We start from the raw sequence: 26,350 nt of genomic DNA, 5'->3' as shown, positions 1-26,350 counted from the left end.
GGAAAAACCAGGTTTGAATCACCACTCTGCCAGCTCACTGGGTGATCTTGGGCCAGTCACATACTCTCAGCCTAGCCTATCTCACAAGGTTGTTGTGAGGATAAAACTGAGTGGAGAATGATGTAAGCAACTTTTGAGTCCTCATTGGGGAGAAAGGCAGGATACAAAACAAACAAACAAATAACTGTGATCTAGGAAGGCGCCTTGGTGCTGCGCAGGTGCCATGCACATATGGGCTGCTCCATGGGGTAAGAAATTTTTAAGTATTAGTCACATGCAGCGCCAGCACAGGCAAGTATCTTTGTAGTGCCATGAGTAGGAAGCACCAATTTCATTTGGCCTTAAGCCGCCACATTCACATATCAGTGTTGTCTAAACAGTAATTTAAATGTCATAATATGAAGTCTTCCTATCCAACCTGTACATGTACAAAATGAATAAGAGACAGGGAATTAACACAAATGCCACATCCATAATGCATTATCCTTTGCAATCATGCCAAAGGGTTTTCTCCCCCTGCAAACTAGAAGCAGGATCCCAAGTTACAGAGCACAAATGACTGTATTTTTTTATGTTTTCACAAGAAGACCAAAGCATGTTGATTCCCTGGGGTTTCTAAATGAAACCTTATCCTATTATAAGAATCTGGTGCCTCCCAGCTCAGGAGTTCCTCTGTCAGGTTAAACCACAGGGCACTCTTATGTGTCTTATGGTCAACCTCTGACAAGAAATGGTTTGAGCTTTTATTGCTACCATCCAAGATTGTCTAATATTTTCTGTCTCGAATGGTTTCCGCTAAGAGCAAGGAGCTAGAATTAGCAAGGAGCCCGGGATTCTTCTTCTGTAACTCACGGTTCTGCCACTGAGACACAAACTTGCACTGTTTCTGCTATCCAAGTCTAACGCTGATGCAAACAACAGGCATATGGGAAACCTAACAGCTTATATTCCAAACCAGGAACTAAGCCCAGAGTTATAAAAGGAAAGGCAGACTCAGTGAAGTCAAACAACATGCCTAATTACAATATACATGTAAATAGCTGCTTCTTACAGAGTTGTTTCCCCCCCTACTTTATCCTAATTTGGCTCCTAAGGATGAGAACATGAGAATGTATGAGTAAGAGAGTGTTAAGAACTGAAAGTTGGCTTTTTTGTCACTGACATGGCTTTTATCCTAGCACGGGACCCATCCTTTCACACCAGTAGTCAGCTGGGATACACGGCTACAAATAATATAACCTTCTAATTCTAGACTTTAATCCAGCAAGGCAGGGATCCACTGAAAGAAAACAATATAAGCAAGGAGTGGTAGCAAGGGAAGAGATGGAAATTCAGGCAGCAGGGGAAGGGACAGTCGATAGGCCAACCCCACAGTGCATTTAACATGCCGTGCCTGGAAATCAGCCCAGGATTGTACAGGATAATCTCGTAAACTTTAAGGTGAGTCTGAAAATGTCCCACTTTCTCTCTCTTTAGGTGGGCATCTCAAAGGCATACTCTTTATTCTGAAGTAGGGATCATGGAAAATATTGATGAAGGGCCTAAGAGAGTAGCAATATTTCTACATGCACAGGGAGATAGGGAAGCTGGATAAATTTTGCAAGCATTTCTGCCAACTTCCGATGCATGGATCCAGGTTCCATGGATGAGTTTCTATAAGAGCATAGCAAGAGACTGATAGAAATTCAAAAGGGGATTAGTATAGTACGTTGGTTGCAATCCAGAAGGAGCGTGAAATTTTTTTCCTTGAGAATTTCCCATTTAAAAACTGGTTCCAGAGGCCCCTTGAGCTGTTTTTGAACTCCAGAAATAATAATAATAAAAAACAGTTTGAGGACTGGGGCAGGAGGAGCCATGCTGCCAGCTTGTGCGTGGTGTTTACCCCTAATGAAGTTTCCAAATTAAAAAAAGAAAAGAAAGTAAAAACACTCTTGTACCATCTATCCAAAGTGTTTTTGGAGCAATGAAAACAAAACGCAGGGGGGAAAGTTTGCATGCATAGCATATGCTCCTATCTAGATGGTGGACACCAGCTTTAGAGCTTTACCCTGCAAAATATGCATGTGGCAAGATGTACTTTATTCATTGTATTACCAGTGCAATCCTAAGCAGAGTTACACCCCTCTAGGTCCAGTGAAGAAAGACATGACTCTGCTTAGGACAGCACTGTCTATATTTCATTCTCTTGTGAAATGAAACGAAAGTTTTGGAGATCTGAAAAATGAAGCTTGAAATCAGAGCAGACAATTTTATCACCACTCATACCTCTAAAATATAAATACAGTGTTTAGAACTGAATAGTTTTAAATTGTCTGCTTGGTTTCATTAATATCAAGGCTGCAAAACAAGGACGCTGATTCTGTCCAACGTTTTTTCCAGAGGCAGAGGAGAGCAGCCACAGAAACTGATGCAGTTATGCTCCTTTCAGTGGCAAACCTCTAATCCATGGGTCCCCAAGTATGGTGCCCCACCGACATCTTTCCTGGTGCTGCCAAGAAGGTGGGAAAGGCCAAGAGGGGCTTTGGCCCAGCAGGGCTTCTGACTGGCACTGGAGGTCTGAGTGACTTTTTTTAAAAAAAGTTTATTTTTTAAAAAAGATTGCTTTGTCAGCTGCTGCCACCACAGCATTAGGATCTTCACGGAAAGACTGAAGGTAAGCGGAGTATAAGTAAGAAAATGTTTTAAAACAATATGTTCATTTACAAAAGGCATCCTATTTAGCAGAGCTTCTGCCTGAAGTGTTGAACAGTTACTATTAGAGTTATGCATAACCTCATTCCCTGCCATTTGTGGTTGGCTCTGCCTCCCGTGGCAGCCATTTTGTGGTTGTACCCACCATTCTGTGTCAAAATTGCAAAGGTGCCCACAGGCTCAAAAGATTGTGGACCCTTGCTCTAAGCCCCTCTGCCTCCCTTCCAATTTTTTTTCCGTTTCAGCCAACCCTCTGAGCTTATTTCCCTCTTAGGAAAATCCTAACTTGCATCTCCTGTGGGCTGTGAGTACATCAGCCACTGAAGAAAGAGAGTAGGTGAAAATTAATCCCACATTTTCTTAGCCAGTTACATGAAACCGATAGAATGACAGGTCTTACAATGGAAGCCCTTCAAGACAAAAATGGGATAAAATGGACTACCTGGTGTTGCTCCAGGATACAAGCTGGAATCATTGAGGTCTCCACCCTCTTCCCAGAAATATTGTGACTGAAGAATCTTGGAATCTTCATTTTCCTCACTGGCAAAGCCTGATCCAGGTGCAGCTTGCAGGGCACTGGGGACAAGGTCAGACTCTGGCACCTTCAGGTTTGTCTGTTCACTGGATTCCACAGACTCCATGCGGGACATTGCTGAGAAGTCTACCAACGATGTGGAGCTCAGACCCTCAGTGCTAAGATCTTCAGATAAAGCAAGGCAGATGCACAAAGAAGCTATAAACAAGGAGATACATATTAGTATTGATAAACATTGATGCATAAAAGACCTAAAATAAATAAATTATATTAGAATTCAATAATGGCCATAGTCTCCTTTGCCCTTAAAAGTTAAGGGTCCCCTGTGAAAGCACCGGGTCATTCCTGACCCATGGGGTGACGTCACACCTCAATATTTACTAGGCAGACTTTGTTTACGGGGTGGTTTGCCAGTGCCTTCCCTGGTCATCTTCCCTTTACCCCCAGCAAGCTGGGTACTCATTTTACCGACCTTGGAAGGATGGAAGTCATTATACTGGTTTAGGAATGACTATATTATCCACAGCAATCACAGTAGTGATGGATGTGCTATCTGGAGGAAGTATAAAATTATTCACAGGTACAAAATATAGTTTATCCACTGATAGGGAAATGAGATATTGCTGCAGCAGAACCACAGTCTGGAAGGAAGACTTCTGAGTTCTGCATAACACATAGGTAACAGCACACTTACTGCATTAAAATCAATTATCTAGTTAAGTCCTAAGCAGTCTTTAGAGAGAGGTTTAAGTGCTACATTTGCATGCATGAACAAACATTTATATGCCTCAATTCCAAAACTTAGATCTTCCTCATTCCCAACTGAGCCTGAAAAATGAATAGCCCATTATTTACATTGATTTCATAGTGATATTGACTTGGGGGGAAACAGCTATCTCGAATGTACAGAGGTCAAAGTTGGAGACCGGCTGGCTGCACAATGATCTTTTCCCCTTTGGTCACCAAACTGTGCTTTCCTATCACGTTCTCCTGGGTTGTTAAACTAGATCTCAATACAGTGCTATTGCTTGAAGTGCATTGCTCTTCTTTTAAAATACAGTGTGTGTTATGTGCTGTCAAGCTGCTTCCGACTTAGGGCGACCCTATGAATTAATAACCTCCCAAACGTCCTTGTTCACATCATGCAAACTGAAGGCCATGGCTTCCTGAACTGAATCAATCCATCTCATGTTGGGCCTTCCTCTTCTCCAGCTGCCTTCCACTTTTCCTAGCATGATGGTCTTTTCCAGTGACTCTTGTCTTCTCATAATGTGACCAAAGTACAATAGCCTCAGTTTAGTCATTTATCTTCTAGGGAGAGTTCAGCCTTGGTTTGATTTACTTGGTTTGTACTTTACTTGATTTGTACTTATCAAATACAAATACTTATTTGTATTTTTGGTGGTCCATGGTATCCGTAAAACGATCCACCAACACATTTCAAATGAATCAAATTTCTTCCTGTCAGCTTTCTTCACGGTCCAACTTTCACACCCATACATAGTAATGGGGAATAATATACAGAGAAGTGATGGAATAGTAGCTTGGAAAGTGATCATGGGCTTATGTCAGCTAGACTGCTTTGATTGCACAGCAACCCATACATACGTATATGTAAGGATGGAGGAGTAGCAGCAACTAGGGTTGCCAGGTCCCTCTTCACCACTGGTGGGAGGTTTTGGGGGCGGAGCCTGAGGAACGTGGGGTTTGGGGAGAGGAAGGACTTCAATGCCATCGAGCCCAACTACCAAAGCGGCCATTTTCTCCAGGGGAACTGATCTCTATCGACTGGAGATCAGTTGTAATAGAAGATCTCCAGCTAATACCTGGAGGTTGGCAACCCTAGCAGTAACTGAGGATAGAGTACCATATAAATCAGTTGGGCATGTTACAAGCAACACAGAAAGCATTCTAAAAGTGGTAACTGCCATCCACAGTGGTATTTAAATTGTGATATGACTCTATGCATATGAAACACAACACAGAATTTACCCACTACTAAAACATTTGTGGAAGAACATTTCAGCGTCAATATTCCTGGAAACAAAAAACAAAAGGGGTGCCTTTTTGAGTCTTGCCTAATGCTTGGTCTGTAAGACTCTTTCTACCACTGATTCACTTTATTTTTGGAAACTTTATTGCTTGGCGTTCTTCTGCACTCCTCCTTGCTGAGTTTCTTATCTGAGATCTACTTAGCTACTTGGAGATCAGTTTTAAACAAAAGCGAAGAGCAGAGACAGTAGAAACATGACAGAAGCTAGCAGCACTGAAGGGGAAAGCACTGCAGCATAAAGCAGCCAACCAAGATCTCTCCGGCCCTCCCAAGGGATGGACAAACTCACCAAGTGTTATTTGCACATGGCTGAGTCAGTCAGCCATTGAGGCCAAAACATCCCGAAATATGCCCCAGTATTAAGGATGCAGAATGCTTTTGCAGGTCAGATTATCTCCTGCTTAAAAACTCCCCTAGTTCAGTCTGCAAGGAAGCTTGGGGGGGGGGGGATAGAACTTTGTCTAGGATTTTTCTGTTCTCACACAACAGCTGCCGCCATGCTATTATAGGCACTACAGCAGCATCAAGAGACACCCCCCAGCTATAAAAACTGTTGCGCTATAAACACATGTACACACTCACTTACACAAAAGCTACACCCAAACAAACAGTTTTGTCCTATTCATCCCCTTTAAACAGACGTATAAATTGCTATGACTGATGGGATCCATCGTTTGTCTAGTAGAGCAAGGTTTATCAGCAACCTCCAATTCACTTATGGCATTTACGCAAGAACTGACCCCAGTGGACCTGAAATACCATAGGTCAGGGTTTTCCAACATGGTTCCCATGGCCGCCATTGCATCTACCTGCACTTCCCTTGGCATCTGCCAAGCTTTACAGAAAGTGGGTTGGGTCAGTGTATGGCAGGGCTTGTTTTTTGGCTGCCTTTATTCAAACAAAATGGTTTTTTACTGTAGGATAAGGGCTGATAAGAACCTAGGCTTTCCTTAGTCAGTGTGTGGCTCCATTCCCCCTTTAGGTTTTCCTTCTTTGCAGGAGGTGTGAGGAAGAAGGTAGTCCATTTGGCTCCACCTCCTGCAGCAGTCATTTTGGGTTTGGTTCCACCTCCTATGGCAGCCATTTTGGGGTGGCACTCACCACCCCTTCTCTAAATTCCAAAAATACCCACAGGTTGAAAAAGGTGGGGGACCTTGCCACTGGGTATCACATAAAAGGGGCCAAAATAGTTTCTTGTTGCCCAGCACTAAAAAAAAGTGCTGACATGCAAACATAAGTGACCTTTTGCCATCTCTAAGACTAGGGTTGCTAGGTCCCCACTGGCCACCAACAGGGGTTGGGGGGGCAGTGTTGCCAGATCCAGGTAGGGAAACACATGGAAATTTGGGGATGGAGCCTGGGGAGGACAGGGACCTCAGTGGGGTACAATGCCATAGAGTCCACCCTCCAAAGCATCCATTTTCTCCAGGGGAACTGATCTCTGTAGTCGGGAGATGAGCAGTAACTTTGGGGAATCCCCATGTTACACCTGGAGGCTGGCATCCCTAGCTAGAACCCCGTTGCCTGGTTTTATGACCTTTGCTTGTGAACAAGTTAATAGGATGGGAACGAAGTTAGCAAAGGCTTGGGAATCATATTTCTCTTTTGGGGATGGGGAAAAGAGGCACAAAGAAACTCAACAACTCTGCTAGGGGCCACTACACACTCTACAGCAGCATATGTGTTAGCTGCTACATGTACAGGAGACATAGAATTGTGGCAATCCCAGTTCTGTGGTGTATGTAAATGTAAGGGACAAAGAGTTCTTTGCATGTATCTGTCAAAAATGGAGCATGTGAAATTCCCCTGTGGTTATGAAGGAAACCTGTGGCATGTGTAAACACTGAGACCAGGCCAGCAATACCTCAGGAAAGTCTTAGCCACAAGATCAACCTTTCCTCCTTTAGACATTACAAGTTGGGCTGGATCTAGGGTTCCAACCTTCAGGTGGTACCTACAGATCTCCCACGATTACAATTGATCTCCAAACAACCAAGATCAGTTCCCCTGGAGAAAATGGCTGCTTTGGAGGGTGGACTCTATGGCATTATACTCTGCTGAGGTCCCTCCCCTCCCCAAATGACACCCTCCCCAGGCTCCACCCCCAAATCTCCAGGTATTTCCCAACCGAGATCTGGCAACCCTAGCTGGATCCCACAGAAGATTTCTGTGGAAGGGAGGGATTTCCCTCCATGGATCTACTTTCTCATCTCCCCACTCCTCCCCACTCCCAAAATGCCCCCACAAATGCTGCTGATGGGGGACAGGGAACACTCAGAAAAGCATAAGGGAGTAGCTGGAGGTCTGCAGTGGGAAGGAGTAATTGGCAAAAATTGCTCCTCACCACAGATATACTTAATAGGATCCAAACCACTGTTATGAATGTAAGTCACGATGGAGACTGCAAAGAAGTTCTTAAGGAAACTGCAGCAAGGTTCATTTCATACCAATTTGTTAGGAAAGTAGTGTACTATTTTCTGGGAAGCTGAACCAGAGGACCATAGATTGGACATTTCCTAGCCAATATCTATTTTTTTAAGCCAGAGGTTCTCAGCTTTTATTGTAACAGGACTCAATTTTCATCCAAATTATGTACAGCCACATTTAGTCAAGGAAGAAGGAACAATGTTTGCAAACCTCCTCACTGAAATCCTAGAAGTAGGGACCCATTGGACAAACCTAATATGGTTTCACATTCCATTAATCAATATACTGGAGACAATAGTAAGCATTTTCCTCCAAAGACATACCTTAGAGGTAAGATTAGAACAGTTATGGATTAGACCTTTTGCATTTCTCCTCCATTCTGTTGGCCCCAAATCAGACCTAGCTTTCCTTATTTCTCCTCTCTTCCTGGTGATTGCTGAATAAATAGGGTTGCCAGTTCCAGACTGGGAAATTCTTGTAGATTTGGGGATGGATACTGGGGAGAGTGGGACTTGGGAAGTGGAGGGACCTCAGTGGAGTACAGTGCTCTAGAGTCCACCCTCCAAAGCAGGTATTTTCTCCTGGGGAACTGATTTCTGAAATGTGGAGATCAGTTCTAATTCTGGGAGGTCTCCAGGCCCTACCTGAAGCTTGGCAACCCTAGCCTAAAACAATATCTCTCAGTCACTGTTTATGAACATGACCATCATAGAATCATAGAGTTGGAAGGGACCACCAGGTTCATCTAGTCCAACCCCCTGCACAATGCAGGAAATTCCAAACTACCCCCCCAAACCCCCAGTGACCCATACTTCATGCCCAGAAGATGGCCAAGGTGCCCTTCAGGAAGGTTAAACCTATTAGTGTAGGAGCTTCAGTTCCCAGTAGATTGTTTACCCTTGCTTAACACTGAACTCTTTACACAGTTTAAACCCTTTAAGATGCATGATCCTGTGTACTATCCTTAGTTGAAAATAAAACTGCAGTATCTGAAATGGAATCATGAGTCATTGCAACAGCACTCTATAGAATCAGCATCAGTTCAATCTGTTTCTCCCCTGTTTGAGTGTGAATTTACCTCTGGGTATGCAAAGAGCTCCTGGAAGTGGAAGTGCAGGTAAATGTTAAATACTGTTTCAGAAAAACTGATTTTGCAAAACTGCTTAGACGGATAGGTTGGGGAGCCAATATCCTTGGATTCAAGTTTCATTATTGAACTGCAACTTGCACAGCAAATTTTTATTGGTGCAGATCAACCCAATATTCTGATGTCTCAATTTCAATTTGTCCTTACAAGAAATATAATGAATTCTACTATGAATAATCTATATAGCACTAATTAACATGCAAAGCCTTCGACAATGCAAAGATTCATTTGTAAAAATTGTGCTTTGCCATCTTCATTTTATGGCTATACCAACAGGTAAAGAACTGAGGTCAGGACAAAGTGAAATTCTTGACTGATCAGCAATGTTATCATGTCTGTGAATATATAAAGCGTGAGTGAGTGTGTGTGTGTGTGTGTGTGAAGTGCCGTCAAGTCGCTTCCGACTCATGGCGATCCTATCTTTGACAGCCTTGCTCTGGTCTTGCAAATTGAGGGCTGTGGCTTCCTTTCTTGAGTCAATCCAACTCTTGTTGGGTCTTCCTCTTTTCCTGCTGCCCTCACCTTTTCCTAGCATGACTGTCTTTTCTAGTGACTCTTGCCTTCTCATAATGTGACCAAAATACGATAGCCTCAGTTTAGTCATTTTAGCTCCTAGGGTCAGTTCAGGCTTGATTTGATCTAGAACCCACTGTTGTTTTTTTTTTTTTTGGGGCAGTCCATGGTATCCGTAACACTCTCCTCTAACACCACATTTCAAAGGAGTCTACTTTCTTCCTGTCAGCTTTCTTCATTGTCCAGCTTTCACACCCATATGCTTTATCATAGAAAACCCTATGATAAAGCATATGCATAGAACTATATGTGCATAGCTCACAGATGGTGTGGTGCAGTGGTCAGAATGTTGGACTAGGATCTGGGAGCGGCAGGTTCAAATCCCCACTCTGCCATGGAAGCTTGCTGGATGACCTTCTCAGCCTAAAACACAGTTGCTGTGAGGATAAAATGGAAGAGAGGAGAATGATGTAAGATGCCTCAGGCCCCCAATTGGGGGAGGAGGAGGAGGAGTTGGTTTTTATATGCCAGCTTTCTCTACCACTTAAGGGAGACTCAAACCGGCTTACAATACCTTCCCTTCCCCTCCCCACAACAGACACCCTGTGAGGTGGGTGAAGTTGGGAGAACGTGACTTGCTCAAGGTCACCCAACTGGCTTTATGTGCAGGAGTGGGGAAACAAATCCAGCTTACCAGTTTAGGCTCCACCACTCATGTGGAGGAGTGGGGAGTCAAACCCGGTTCTCCAGATCAGACTCCACCACTCCAAACCACCGCTCTTAACCACTACACCAAGCTGGCTCACGTGGATCACATCCCTGCTCAGCATCCTCCCCTCTCAAACTCCGCCCTTCCCAGAATCCATCCCAAATCTCCAGGAATTTCCCTATGCAAAGTTGGCAACTGTAGGAAGGACTATCTGTCCAGTTTAACCAATCATGTCTATTGTCACCTCTAAAGTTAAGAGTGTACCAACACGACCTTCAGTCAGTGGGCATGGGGGAGGGAGGAGAGTTATGAGTGAACATAAGAACATAAGGAAGGCCATGCTGGATCAGACCAAGGTCCATCAAGTCCAGCAATCTGTTCACACAGTGGCCAACCAGGTGCCTCTAGGAAGCCCACAAACAAGATGACTGCAGCAGCATTATCCTGCCTGTGTTCCAGAGCACCTAATATAATAGGCATGCTCATCATTAAAGTGATACTCTAATGATGCACTTCACCCCTACATGATGCACTGGGTCCAGAGACATCTCCTCTGCAAAAGATGGCCTAGCTAGCATGACGTAGTGGTTAGAGTGTTGAATAGGGTTGCCAGGTCCCTCTTCGCCAATGGTGGGAGGTTTTGGGGGCGGAGCCTGAGGAGGGGGGGTTTGGGGAGGGGAGGGACTTCAATGCCATAGAGTCCAATTGCCAAAGCGGCCATTTTCTCCAGGTGAACTGACCTCTATTGGCTGGAGATCAGTTGTAATAGCAGGAGATCTCCAGCTGGTACCTGGAGGTTGGCAACCCTAGTGTTGAAGTTAGAATTGCCAAGTATCTCTTTGCCAACGGTGGGAGGTTTTTGGGGCAGAGCCTGAGGAGGGCAGGGTTTGGGGAGGGGAGGGACTTCAATGCCATAAAGTCCAATTGCCAAAGCGGCCATTTTCTCCAGGTGAACTGAACTCTATAGGCTGGAGATCAGCTGTAATAGCAGGAGATCTCCAACTAGTTGGCAACCCTAGTTGAACTAGAACCTAGAACTAGAACTGGGTTTTGAACCCCCACTCTGCCATAGAAGCTCACTGCATGATCCTGGGCCTGTCACAGTTTATCCCAACCTACCAAACAAGGTTGTTGACATGATAAATTGCTTTAGGTGCCAATTAGGGAGAAAAGTAGGATAATAACAAGAACAGCAGTAATAACAGAAACTCTAAACCTAGCCCAACTTTGCTCCACTTCTTTTTATTCAACAACAGCATGTGCCTTCAGCCTTCACACTTCCTGTATGTTTGAATTAATTGTGGAAAGAACACACAAGAGCTACTTAAGATTTTAAGAAATTACTTCTCCATCAGCAGAAAAAGAAAATGTTATGTTTCCTTTTGCAGGAGTGCAACAGTGCTACTATATACTTTTAAATTATATCACAAAAATCTGTTCATAATATTCTTTATAATTACAAGCAGAGGACGATTACTAGGGAGCTTCTTGAAAGGCAGTTGAAACTTGGGAGCCGGGTAAATTCAGATACTGATCTTGTGATTTCTGAACTTTGACTCCATTGCTAGTTAGAATTCAACATAAAGGAGGAATGCGCTCACAATTCTTTGCGGCTTTTTTTAAACGAGCCGGATAACCGGGTTAGACCTTCATGCCTCTCAAGGCCTGGGGCAGCTTGTGAATGATATTATGCACAGGGGTTGGATAACGGCTAGGGTTGCCAACCTTCAGGTACTGGCTGGAGATCTCCCGCTATTACAACTTATTTCCAGTTGAAAGAGATCAGTTCCCCTGGAGGAAATGGCCGCTTTGCCAATTGGACTCTATGACATTAAAATCCCTCTCCTCCCCAAGCCCTGCCCTCCTCAGGCTCCGCCCCAAAAACCTCCTGCCGGTGGCAAAGAGGGACCTGGCAGCCCTAATAATGGCCCTTCTGTCAAGTAGCAAAGTCTACACACATTTACACTGAGAATATTGGTGGGGGCCAGGATGATAAGAAATACTACACAGCACACTTCGAAGGTGGGCCAATCAGGGAAATGGTGGGAGAAACTAATCACCATATGCCACTGACAGGATTAAAGATGAAAAATGGCCCTTGCGTATATATGTAATAGAGCTTTGCTGCCTCCCAAAATGGAGTTGTGCACCTTTAAAATGGAATCCAATAATGTCACTTTGGGCTGTTCATGGCCAAGATGGGCTAGACTTATCACAAGGGGTCACCACGAAAAAGTGAAATATGTATGTGCTACACTGCCTTCCTGTCTATTTAAAAGTCATAGCACGCCACAGCGAAGAGGAGAAGAGAGGAATGAGAGAGGAGCCTGTGACAGGCTGCTAGTCAAGGCAGCTTTAGATGGTGGGAACTGCTCATAGAATTCAGCTGGCAAAAGTGGGTGCAGCCGAGGTCAGCCCCCCCTCTCCCCCCCCCAGGCTGTAAAATAAGCTACTGGGGAATAAAAAGGAAATCAAAATGCCAGCAATGAGAGCAAGAGGACTACACAGTAGGATTGTAGCATACTTTCTACCCAGGGTGACCGCCAAAGAAAGGCAGGCTTGTTCCTCAGGCTAACAGCTGTGGGGAGGTGGGGGAGGCTCATTCCCAAGGGACAGCAGATGTAGGGTGTCCCCCAAGCAGTGAAATAGGAAGAGAGCGGAGAACAGAACTCCTGGGAAACACTAGCTTGGCTGTGGAGCCAAAAGGAAGCCTGTCTGGGAGAACCACCTGTCAGGCAAAAGGACTGAACGAGACAGGAGGCTTAAGACGGGGGCCTTGCGAGGGGCCGGGGCTAGACCTCAGCAGAGGGTTTGCTGAGAAGGAGGCCGGGGGACACACACAAAGGACCTAGATGGTTAGAGACCCATGGAGGAAGGTGCTAGGTACTGTGGGCACAGGGCCTAAAAGGGTTGTGAAGGAAACGGAGCTACCCTAAAGCGGCCAAGGGCTATTTAGAGAGCAGTACAATGGCAAGCCAGGTTTCTGTACACGAGGCAGCAGCAGGGGTTGAACTAATGCTTAGCTGTCTTGTGCCGCTTGCTGTGTTTGCAAAATTAGGATTGCCCACTACATGATACTGAAACAGAGCTAAAATAAGAAACCTAAGCCAGGCATCCAAGAGAGCGAGTGAGAGACGGGTATACAGCCAGCCATTTGGCAACTCTGATACAAGAAACACATTTCATTAGGAAGCAGCATGGTCTGATATTGAGTTGCCAACTCTGGGTTTGGAAATACCTGGAGGTTTGATGGTGGAGCCTGGGAGGGTAAGGTTTAGGGAGGGGAGAGAACTTGGTAGGATATAAATGCCATACAGTCCACCTTCCAAAGCAGCCATTTTTTTCCAGAAGTGGAATAAATGTTTTAAATACATAAATAAGCAATCTATCTAGTCTGGAAATCAGATGTAATCCCAGGGCATCTCCAGCCTCCACCTGGAGGTTGGCAACCCTATATAATATAGTTGTTCGACTGGCAGACTAAGCCTGGAAGTTCCGGTTACAAATCCTTCCCAGATCTCATTGGGTGACCTTGGCCAAATCATTCTTTCACAGCCTCACACGGTTGTTGAGAGAATAACAGAGGGAAAGGGAAAGGAAGGCACAGCTCCCTGAGCTCCTTGGTAGAAGGAGGAATAAAAGTTCTAAGTAATTTAGTAGAACAATATGAGTGTGATTGACTAGGCGGTAATGCAGAAACCTACTACAGGTTGAGCATCCCTTATTCAGATATCCGATATACAGACTGACCCGAAAACCGGACCTTTTGAGCCGGCATGCAGGCAGATCCACGCCGCCCAGAACAGGGTACGGAAGAGAGACAGGAAGGAGGGTGGGAAAGGGTGGTGAGGGGGATTCTGGGGGGGAGGAGACCACGGCTGGCACCCCTGCTAGAAGCTGCTTCACTCTCTCTACCTCAGGCTGGGGACCAGATATTGCAAAATATTCCAAAATGCAGAAAGATCCGAAATACAGACCACTTCTGTCCCAAGCAGTCCGGATAAGGGATATTCAACCTGTAATACCAAGTATACTTTAGTAGAAAAGAGCAAGAGTCCAGTAGCACCTTAAAGACTAACAAAAATATTTTCTGGCAGGGTAGGAGCTTTCATGAGCCACAGCTCACTTCTTCAGATACATTCTAGCTGTATCTGAAGAAGTGAGCTGTGGCTCACGAAAGCTCCTACCCTGCCAGAAAATATTTTTGTTAGTCTTTAAGGTGCTACTGGACTCTTGCTCTTTTCTACTACTGCAGACAGACTAACACGGCTACCCACTGTCAAGTATACTTTGAGAGCAAAGTACCCCTAATAGAATTCGGGGGGGGGGGATAGGACTGACACACACGCCTCCCCTACAGCTCAGCACTCCTAGGCGAGGGTTGCCAACTCTGAACTGGGAAATTCCTTGAGATTTGGGGGTGGAGCCTGGGGAGGGTGGGATTCGGGAGGTATGGGGTATAATACCACCTCAAATTAGCCATTTTCTCCAGGTGGACTGTTCTCTGTAGTCTGGAGATAAATTGTAATTTTTTGAGATCTCCAGGCCCCACCTAGAGGTTGGCAAGCCTACCTTAGACCAGGCTGTGCCGTTATCTTATACCCTGTCCCAGTGCCACCATGATTCTTTTTCTACTCCCAGTGCTTCCTCTGTCCTGCCTTTTCTAGTGGCCGCCAATAAAAACAAGGAGCACTTTCAAGGCCATCATTCAAGCCGATTATCATCTGGTCAAAAGAGAAGTCTTATTTATGCATGGTTCACAATGTTCTTGTATGCATATTAACCTCAATGTGAAATAACTAAATGTATTTTGCCCGCGATACTGCAACCTCCATTAGAAATCTTCTTAGGAACCGAAGATAAAATACTTTCAATTTATTTTTGTGTTTCATCTCCCTGCATCTCCTTCTAAATCAAGTTCAGAATCCATTTATTTAATACAACATAAATTTCTTTCTGTCCATCTTTTGTTCTTAAGGAGATACCACCACCACCACCCCGCCCAGAAAAAACCCTGCTTATAGCTAAACTAGGAGGGAAGTGAGTAGGACTTTCTCATGTTTTCCCAAGCAAATAGCTTTGCAGAAAACCAATTCAGCAATGTAAGAGGACAGCAGTGAAACCAGCAGTTCTCCAATTTCACCAATCAAAACAGACCTTCCTAGGCTATTATTCCAGGCATGCTTTGAACTTCATGGCAAACATGCTAACCAAGAACTATACTTGTATTCAACAACCACACCTAGGGTTGCCAACTTTGGATTGGGAAATACCTGGAGATTTCGGGGTTAGAGCCTAGGGAGGACAAGGCTTGGGTAGGGACCTCAGCGGAGTATAATGCCAGAGTCCACCTTCAGAATCAGCCAGTTTCTCCAGGGGAACTGACCTCTGTAACCTGGAGACCAGTTATAATTCCAGATGATCTCCAGCCACCACCTGGAGACTGGCAACCCTAACCACACCATACACGGGAACTTGAGTTTCAGGTCTACTTATCTAACTTTTAATGTTTGCTGCCTGACTCAAACAACAAGTTAGGCAGCTTCTGTGCTCTACAGTAACCTTTGTAGATAAGATTTATTCTCAGTATATTGTAGCTGCTTTTGTACCTATGCAGAAGTCAATCTCAAGGTAATTCTTTCTTGGGGGGAGGGGGTTAAACTACAACTCCCATGGCACTGTGTGATAGCACACATGCACAAACCTCTCTGAACTGGAACAGTTCCATAGACATTAATGTACTAACTCAGAGATAGGGTTCCAAACTCTGAGCTGGGGAATTCCTGCAGATTAGGGAAGGGGTGTTTGGGGAGGGAGCTCAACAGGGATTTGATGCCATAGAGCCCCCCCTCCAAAGCTCCCATTTTCCTCAGGGGAACTGATTGCTTTGATATGGAGATCAGTTGTAATTTTGGAAGATCTCCAGGCCCCATTAGGAGGTTGGCAACTTTAACTCAGGAGGATACACACTGGCCATTTATGCACGGGAGGTTTTTCCCATCTGAATTCTCAAAACTCAAAAATAAGCCCCCATGCATAGTTTTGAGAATTTGGATGGGGAAAATGTGCATCGAGAGAGAAGCAAATCCAAGGCAAAACCTCCCGTGCATAAATGGCCAGAGACACAAAATCAGCAAGCATGAAAAACAGTTTTTTAAATGTGATTCTTTCTTTACATAATTTGTTCTTTATGTTAGCACATGTGCAAAGAAACATTTCTACAAAAGATGTGTTTGAGTTGTTTGGACACTGGCCAAAAAGCCCATTGAATGTTCAGCTGCTGTGACTCCAACACATCATCATGACACAAGCCAAACTGACAAGTCAGCGAGGCTATCAGGTTGGTTTCGACCAGTGAAACTGAGCAGGGTGGAAGAGTAAAAAAACCCATATCTACTGCATCGCAGCCTCAAGCTTAACTGGCATTCTGCAGGATTTCTACGTGCCTTTAAAAACTGCTGGGAAGATCAGATCACAAACCTTGCACCATCTCAGGTCATGAGAGAATTCTTCCCTCCGACTGTAACGAGAATGAATGAAATGATAGCACCATCTACTGAATATTAGGGAGACAGAAGGCCAGGAAATCTCATCTGCTGATGAGACAATGAGCAACAAGGGACGAGCTCCCTCCCAGTGTTGAAATGAGGATCAAAAGCTTTTCCTCAGATGAAGAGTGGGAGCCCTTTCACCAAGGATTACTGATGCTGGATAACTCATAACCACAAAGGACCAGTAACCAGTAATTCGATCAGTAAATCGAGAGCCAGCATGTTATAACGGTCAGACCAGAATCTGGAAGACTTGGGTTCAAATTTCTCCCAACAATGATGTGGCAGTCCCTGGGTGATCTTGGCCCAGTCACTCTCATCTAGCCTCAGAGGCTTGTTTTGAAGATAAAATGGAGGAGGGGAGACCAATACTGTTTTAGGTCCCCACTGGGGAGAAAAGCAGAGTATAAGTATCTAAATAAAAGTAATAGTTTGAGTATTAGAGTATTTCTGTAATGTTCTGTTCTGTTACACCCATATCCCAAGAACTTACCCAAAGAGTGATACTATGCAATATATTTGAAATGAATCTTTGGTTAAATTATTTTTTATTGAATGTTCAGAAACCTTCCATCTATCCTGGAACTGAGACATCATAAGAAAGCAAAAATGTGTAGAATTTCTGCATGTAAATATTAGAGAACACGTCTCACTTCCACAAATATTGCTCAATAACTGTTAAACAAACTGAAACCCCAACTTAATGTGGACTCGGATCATTATGTAACTGGTACCCCAGGTGCCCTGACCTGGATGATCCAGGCTAGCCCAATCTCATCAGATCTCAGAAGCCAAGCAGGGTCAGCTTTGGATAGTATATGGATCGGAGACCTCTAAGGAAGCCCAGGGTTGCTACACAGAGGCAATGGCAAACCACCTCTGAAAGTCTCTCTTGCCTTGAAAACCACACAGATTCACCATAAGTCAGCTGTGACCTGATGGCACTTTCAACCAACCAGCCCTAGGCAAACATCCCATCACTTCTACGAAGTGCGTTGACAGAATGGTTCTCTTTATTGTTCTGTTTTATTGTTTTAGCTGTAAGGTGCCTCAAGCAGGTCTCTGGAGAGGAGGCATATAAATTGTCTGAATAAATACAAAGAATTGGGAGCACAAGACCAGCCAGTAGTGACAAGGCAAATTTTAACCATGACAGCTTTGGGTAAGTGATTCTACTATGCTCTGGATGGTGGGGGGGGGGGGGAGGTTACTGCACACTAATGACTCTACAAGACATACTTCAACACACCTTAATGTATGTATCTGTTGAGTTGAGAATCCAGCTATGAATCTAGGGATAAACTCCACCTCAGTCTTGAATAAAGATCACCTCAGTCTTGAATGTCTTCGGCAGTTTAACACCATTTCCGTAGCACTCCTACTGCAGGAAGCTTCCAAGTGACAACAACAAAGGGTTTTGCCTGTGTGTGTTTGTGGTTTTTTTTGCTGTCAAGTCGCAGCTGACTTATGGCGACCCTGTAGGGTTTACAAGGCAAGAGATGTTGGGAGGTGGTTTGCCGTTGCCTGCCTCCAAGTCATGGACTCTGGTATTCCTTGGAGGTCTCCCTGTTACGCCAATAAGAGGGGTCTCCTTTGATTCGGGGAAATTAGCTATGGAGACCAAGAGGTTGGCGCTCAGGTCCTTTTGATTCCAATGCTACATCGGTAGCCACACTAGCGGAATAACCCTTTAAATCAGAAGCGTTTTGTAATTTTTATGGAGTTTTATTAAAAATAATGGAAGTGGCAAAATTTATCTCTTTACATCCCCCAAACAATAGATTTAAAACTATGCTGCTCAAGATCAATGGGTCAAAGAGCTTCTAAGGGATAAAAGGGAAAACAGTGGAATTTAAACACACACACAAAGCCAAATCACACACTCAAAACATACAAGAAACATAAGAAAATAACAGAGACGTCCAGCGATGGCAGCATGGTGTGAAGAGAGAGATTAGGACCCACAGCGAGTGGGGGTGTACGCAGAGTCCAGGACACACACAAAATGGAGGCCATTTGGGGGTATATTTATACCCAGAAATGTATCCTGAGGCGTTGTGACTTCACTGGCAACCAGGGACAAAGGATTTATTGCTCTTTGATTAGTTTAGTAGTTTGAGGGGCGAAGAGAAATAATACCTAGGTGCTTCTGATTAAGTACCGTATTTGTTAAAGATTTCCAGAGGAGTGGAGATGTTTTGGGAGAGTTTCCCCCGGGAAGAAGGAGATGACTCAGAGGGGTTTGGCTATACCCATTTTGCAACTTGATGGGTTTAGCTGGATATGTAGAGGAATGATTCCAAGTTCTCTGAATAGAGTTCTAATTACTGAAGTAATTAAGAGGTTTTGCGATCAGCTTCCAGGTGGCCTGCAAGGAGAGCAGGAGAGCACTAAAACATATGCTAAGGAGGCGGTTTCCTTCTCATTGTTCTTGAGGTTTCACATGCCCTGGGCCAGGGGGTGGGGGGACGGCAGACAAGTCTGTACCTGCCCTGTCAGCCCTAGAGTCGTCACAAGATGGATGCCAGAAAACTTCCATTTTGTCTCTGGCATCACAGCAGGGCCCGCTTTTTATCTGTTAAATCCAGCCCTATATACCTCTCAGGGGCATACCAGGTAGCCTAGGGCGATCCCGTGGGGTAACACATCCCATCCAAATACTAGCCAGGGCCGACCCACTTTGCTTCCAAGATCTGACGAGATTGGGCTAGCCTGGCCTATCGAAATCAGGGCTTTTTCCTGCTGGCATTATATCAATGCTAGCCTGATTCAGCACTACTTGAACACATGTAGTTGCCACTGAACAGATGGCTTCTTCAGAAAACTATACTATGGACACCTTACTTGCTTATTCCCCCACCCCATCTGCCTGTCAAACTTAACTCACTTATGGAGAAAGGGGTGGGCATGAAGTATCCCTAGCAGTAGTGGCTGGTAGACATGACCGCTCCTTTCCTGGACCAGTAGGAGTAGCAATGGCAGCATCAGTCATGCTTTTGTTTTTTAAAACTGAGAGAGAGAGGCTGCAGAAGAGAGTGAAGGTAATGAAGAGAGGTAGAGCTACCATTGCCAGACGTCATAAACCACACCTATGAAGTAGTTGGAACAATATTGTGATCGCAAGTTCTCAGCAGTTTCAATTACAAAGGAAACTCAATTTTTAAAAACTGAATGGCACCCGGGGGGGGGGGAACGACATGAGAATGGAGTAAATTGAGAGGAAAGTTGCCTGGTTTCTCAGAAATGAAGCAAGTTCCTGGACAAAAAATGCTACTGTGGAAGCACTCAAAGCCTTTCAAAGTCTAACCCAGAACAGTGTGCATAATCAACTGCCCCAATACATATAATAAATAAGGAATTTCCTTTAAGAGTAAATGCTCCGCCCTCCAGCAATTTCCTGCCACATTGAGAGATATGTAGTACCAGCATAAAAGCCATTCCACTAGGCTCATAAAACAAAGAGCTTGAAATGGAGGAGTCATTCCTCATTGCTCCAGCCTATCCTCCTCAGGAACCACAATCTTCAAGATCTGAAGGGAAACAGAAGTTGATCCATGCAGATTTGCCCATACATGTTGTGTTCGTGTGTTTTGTGAAAGGGGGATTCTGTGACAACAGACACAATAAGCAGGTATGTCGTGTTCTCCACAATTCTGCCTTCTCAAATGTTACACAAGACCCAGTAGCCTTCAACATAATGACATAATTAGAACCCTACTGGATCAGACCATTGGCCCATCTAGTGTAGCATACTGTTTCACACAGTGGCTAACCAGCTGCCCTGAAGGGCCAGCAAATAGGGCATACTGGCCAAGGCCCTCCCCTGCTGTCACCTCCCAGCAGTGGTATTCAGAGATGTGCTGCCTTTGTATATGGAGGCTCCTCTTACTCACCATGGATAGTCGCCATTGATGGATCTCCATAGATATCTCTACCACTCCCTTTAAAATCATCCGTGCTATTGGCCATCACTACATCTGCAGGCAGTGAGTTACTTGTTGAGTAAAGGAGTATTTCCTTTTGTCTGTCCTGAGCCTATTGCCCTTCAGCATCATGGGGTGCCCTATCTACTTTCTCCATTCCATGCATAAGTTGATAATCCTCTATCAGGTGCCCCCTTAACCATTTTATTTCTAGACTGAAAACTCCCAGACTTTCCAGCTTTTCCTCACAGGAAAGGTACACCAACCCCTTAATTACCGGTATCTTTGTTGCTCTCTTCTGCATTTTTTCCAGCTCTGCAACACTGTTTTTGAGGTATAGCAACTGGAACTGTGCACAGTATTCCAGATGAGGCCACAACATTGCTCTATACAATGGCATTACAATATTGGCTATTTTACTTTCAACCTCCTTCCTAACAATTCCCAGCATGAAGTTTGCATTTGTCACTGTTGCCTTTGTCACTGACTTGACATTTTCATTGAGCTTTCCACTACAACCCCAAGATCTCTTTCACTCTCGGTCTCAGCCACTAGAGACCCCATCATTTAGGATTTTTTTTTTATTCTAATGTGCATCACCTTAAGCTTACCACCTTGAAACATAATTTGCCATGTTGTTTCCGACTCACACAATTTAGAGAAATCCTTCTGCAATTCTTCACAATCCCCGTTGGTTTTCACCATCCTGAATAATTCTGTATTATCTGCAAACTTAGCCACAACACTGCTTACCTCCAATTCTAAATACTTTATGAACAAATTGAACAGCACCAGCCCCAATACCTGTCCTTGTGGGACCCTACTGCTCACTTCCCTCCATTGTGAGAACTGTCCATTTAGGAGAGGGGTATTCATGGCTATTAAGGAGAGGGCTATTCATGGCTCTTGCCATGAAAACCCCAAAAAGGGGTTGCCATAAGTCGGCTGCGACTTGAAGGCACTTTACACACACACACACATTCATGGCTACTAGTAAAAATAGATACTAGTGATGATGCATACCTATTCTCTCCAGGATCAGAGGAGTATGCCTATTATATTAGTGCTTTGGAACACAGGCAGGACAATGCTGCTGCAGTCGTCTTGTTTGTGGGCTTCCGAGAGGCACCTGGTTGGCCACTGGGGGAACAGACTGCTGGACTTGATGGGCCTTAGTCTGATCCAGCACGGCCTTTCTTATGTTTACTGACATTTAACCAAATTTTTATCCAAAAGGACCCATACTTTTATCCCACGACTGTTAAGTTCACTCAGGAGTCTTTGGTGAGGTACTTTGTCAAAAGCTTTTTTGGAAGTCCTAGCAGATAATGTCTACTGGATCACCTGTATCCACATCCCTTGTTAACCTGCGCAAACACCTCCAAATGTTTGGTGTGGTAAGACTTTCCATTGCAGAAGCCATTGCTTCTTTGCATTTTCTCCCAGCAGACTTTGTTCCTTGGTATGTTTAATCATTCTCTCTTTAATAACAGTTTCTAATAATTACGTGGCACAGTTGTTAAGCTAACCTGTCTGTAATTCCCTGGACCCCTTTTTAAAAATTGGTGAGACATTTGCTGCTTTCCACTTATCCCGCATGGAGGCTGATATTAGTGACAAATTACATATACTGGTTAAATAAAAGCGGGTCCAAGACTTTTTAGTGCCAGAAGAAAATCCACATCATACCCCTAGTGGTAAATATAAAATAAATAGTTTACAATAGGCTTCTCTTTAATGAGACCCCCAAATCAGCCACCCTGAACAAGATCAGAGTGACAATTTTCTGTTGGGGGTGGGGGGTGGAACGACATCATGTCAACTTGTTCCAGTTAATGTCCAGTATTCATCACTAACACTCCTCGATTGTGATCTAACTCCTCAATTGGTATGTGTCTAGCAGATGTTATTTAAAACAGGGAGTTGGGTCAAAAACGGTCATTTATTGGTAATAATTTAAGACAGAAAGCACAATGGATGGCTAAGGAAAGCATCTGGCATTGGTGCCCTCTGTCCTGGAGACTATCAAAAAATGCATCTGGTAGACAAAAGCAGGCAGAGATTCCAGGGAATTCCTGTATTTTAAGTTGGGGGGGAGGAATCGAGATAAACATGGGTAGAGAATAAAATTATATGCACTATGGAGAGGGAACAGTTTATCAGAACATAAGACCCCTGTTATTAAACTGGCAGGTAACAGGTGAAGGACAGACAGAAGGAATAATTCTACATGCAATACGTAATAAAGAAAATGTGAACCAATGTAATGTAGTTTCTTCATTTAAAACATTTATTAGCCACCTTTCTCCCTTGCGGACCTCAGGAAGGTTTGTGTGTGTGTGAAGTGCCGTCAAGTCACAGCCGACTTATGGTGACCCCGGAGGGTTTTCAAGGCAAGAGACTTTTGGAGGAGGTTTGCCATTGCCTACCTCTGTGTGGGCTGAGAGAGTTCTAAGAGAACTGTGACTGGCCCCAAGTTCTCCCAGCAGGCTTCATGTGGAGGAGTGAGGAATCAAACCTGGTTCTCCAGATTAGAGTCCCGCCACTCTTATCCACTATACCAGGCTGGCTCTCTTAAGGTGGCTTACAATATCAATAAAACATTTTTTTTAAAAAAACACAATAAAAACAATTATAAAAACCTATAAAAAGTCACAATTTAAAAACCCAAATTAGGACTGCCAATGATAGAAACTAAATGAACCAAATGCAGTCCTAAATAAAACTGTCTCCAACTGCCTCCTGAAAATCGACAATGAGGAGGTCAGGTGCATCTCCCAGGGGAGGTTGTTCCATAATTGTGGAGCTGCCAAGAAAAAAAATCCTTTCTTGTGTGCCCACCAGACAAGCCTCTTTGATTGGTGGAAAAGTCAGGAGGTCCTCTCCCTGAGACTTTAATTCTTGGGCAGAAATGTATGGGAGAAGACAGTCCTTCAGATACTCCAGTCCCAAATAACATAAGGCTTTAAAGGCCAAAACCAACACCTTGAATTGGGCTCAGGAGCAGATCAGTAGCCAGTTAAACTGTTGTAGAATTGGGGTTATACGGTCCCAGTAGCTGGCCCTGACCAGCAGTCTAGGTGCAGAATTCTGCACTAGCTGCAGCTTCCGAACACTCTTCAAGGGTAGCCCCAAGTAGAGCATATTGCAATAGACCCATCTAGAGGTAACTAAGGCATGAATCACTGTGACTAGATATGACTAAACCAAGAATAGGTGCAGCTGACTCACCAACCAACACTGGGCAACGCACTCCAAGCCACAGCAGCCACTGGGTTTTCTAAAATGACTGCTGTGTCAAGAAGCACTCCAAAGCTGCAAGCATGGCTTCTCAAGAGAAATATAACCCCATCCAAGACAGGAGAGATCTTAAGTCCTTGGTCTACCTTTCTACTAACCCAGAGAACCTCTGTATTGTCAGGATTAAGTTTCAGCTTGTTCATCCTTATCCAGCCCATGACTGACTCCAAGCACTGGATCAGAACATCAATAGCATCCTCAGAATTAGGTGGAAAATAAAGGTAGAGCTGGGTATCATCTGCATATTGGTGACATCGGAGCCCATACCTCCTGACAACCTCTCCCAGTGGCTTCGTATAGATATTAAATAGCAAGGGAATAAGACGGAGACTTGCAGCAACCCACAACTCAGGGGGCAGATCAGGAATCCCCCAACGCTATCTTCTGAGACTGATCCCCCAGATAGGACTCAAACCACTGTGCCACGGTGCCCCTTAGTCCCAATGCTGAGAGGCGGTGCAGTAAGATAGTAGATAGAATCAAAGGCTGCTGAGAGATCCTGCAGAACTAGCAGGGCTCATCCTCCCTGTCTAATTCTCGATACAGGTCATCAACCAAGGCGACCAAAGCAGTCTCTGTTCTAAATCCTGGCCTGAAGCCAGGCTGAAATGGGTCCAGAAAACCAGTCTCTTCCAAGAACACCTGGAGCTGAGACGCAACAACCCACTCTAGCACCTTGCCCAAGAATGGAAGATTGGAGACTGGCTGGAAATCTGTCAATTTAACAGGGCTCAGGGAGGTTTTTCTTTCTTTCAAAACAGGGCATGGGTTGAGAACACAGGTGGCGGGTCTCAACCTGTCCAAGGATCTTGTCCACATCCTCCAAACCCACAAGCTGAAAATTACCCATATATATTGGACAACCAGGTGCTAAAGCTACATCATTTGAATACGCATCTACACCAGCATCTAACCCAGAGCAGATCTGGACAATTTTCTCTGCAAAGTAGCGGAGAGAGTGCTGGGCCAGGCCTGGGGAGGTCTGGGTTCTAATCCCCACTATGCTACAAAACTCACTGGGTAACCTTGGCTCCATCATTCTCTCAGCCTAACTCACTTTATAAGGGCTCTTGTGAGGATAAAACGCAGATGGGGAGAACTGCAGTGAGCTCCTGCTAGATTACAGTGTAATAGGTAGAAAAACATATTATGGGATTCATTGCCTCAAGATGCTTAGATGGCTTATTAAAGGGAGCAGACACGATTGTGGCTATCAGACAGTATAGCAGAAAAACAAAACCTCCAGTTCAAGAGGAAGTATACCTCTGATTATCAGGTGCTTGGAATAAACAGAATGGCCATTGCGATAGCATTCTATTTCTGAGCTATCCAATGGTATCTGGTCACTGGAGGCAGAATACTGAGCTCATCTGATACAGCAAAATAATCCTTAAGGTCTTAACTGGCAGAGGACTGCACGACTGATCCTGAGTTAGTGCTAAAAAAGCCCACAATGACAACCCACTATTGTCTTTCTGTGCAAAAGAACACAGATAATAGCAGAGGGATGAGAGCAGGGTGGGAAGAGAGTCATTTTTATCCCCAAATCAGATGGTACAGAAGGCGGCACTTTTGCTGGAAGCGCGGGGAAGGTGGAAAATCTGCCTTTGTGAAAACAGAGTAGCTGCTTGAAAACCATCCCTCTGTTTACTCCCCCCTTCCAAGACAAAAACTGTTTCCTCTCTTAGGAATGATAGAGGGCTTACACCCCACAAACTGTTTCAAATAAATAAATATAATTATTTCTGTTACAAGGATGATTTTAAGAACGCACCGGTTTATGATCTTAGCCATGTGCTTTAACTTATTGTTTTCCGTAGTGCTCTTTAGGCTGCTTCCAAAAAAAAGGTCTGCATGAGCTCTGTGCCATCATTTGCCATTTTTCTTTTTCAGCCAAAGCATTGTTTACAGCAATTGTCTGGTATGAGACAACACGATGCTCACATGTCTCCTGTAACAAATGCTGCTCATTGAATCATGATTCTACCCATCCCCTGAGTGCAGCACAGGTTTTGTATGAACTGGAGCCTCCTCCAGATTGCCAGTTGGCATCAGGGCCAACAATCTCAGTTGCTACATTCAGAGGCTACGACAAAACTCATCCCATCCATGATAGGTAGGGTTGCCAGGTCCCTCTTTGCTATCAGGGGGAGGTTTTGGGGGTGGAGCCTGAGGACGGCAGGGTTTGGGAGAGGAGGAACTTAAATGCCATAGAGTCCAATGGCCAAAGAGGCCATTTTCTCCAGGTGAACGGATCCCTCCCATCTCCCCTGGCATCTGAAATGTGACAGAAAGTTTCCTGGTTTTTGGTCTTGGATCAAACTCCTATTCAAATGTGGATGTCTGATAGGGTTGCCAGGTCCCTCTTTGCCACTGGTGGGAGGTTTTTGGGCTGGAGCCTGAGGAGGGCATTTAGGGAGGGGAGGGACTTCAATGCCATGGAGTCCAATGGCCAAAGCGGCCATTTTCTCCAGGTGAACTGATCTCTATTGGCTGGAGAT

The 26,350-nt window shown here is 44.6% G+C and overlaps 1 protein-coding gene across 1 annotated transcript in view; it reads right to left on the bottom strand.

Moving 5' to 3' along the window:
• The window catches only part of PODXL2 (podocalyxin like 2), a 68,435-nt gene that overhangs the window by 32,958 nt on the left and 9,127 nt on the right, over positions 1–26,350 (bottom strand). The window contains exon 2 of the mRNA XM_056846940.1: positions 3,134–3,424. Within this exon, the coding sequence (XP_056702918.1) occupies positions 3,134–3,424 (291 nt within the window). The remainder of the gene's footprint in view (positions 1–3,133; positions 3,425–26,350) is intronic.

The sequence above is a fragment of the Euleptes europaea genome, chromosome 1 (genome assembly GCF_029931775.1).
Source record: "Euleptes europaea isolate rEulEur1 chromosome 1, rEulEur1.hap1, whole genome shotgun sequence".
NCBI classification, from domain to species: Eukaryota; Metazoa; Chordata; class Lepidosauria; order Squamata; family Sphaerodactylidae; genus Euleptes; species Euleptes europaea.
This window is presented reverse-complemented; position numbering and strand designations above follow the sequence as displayed.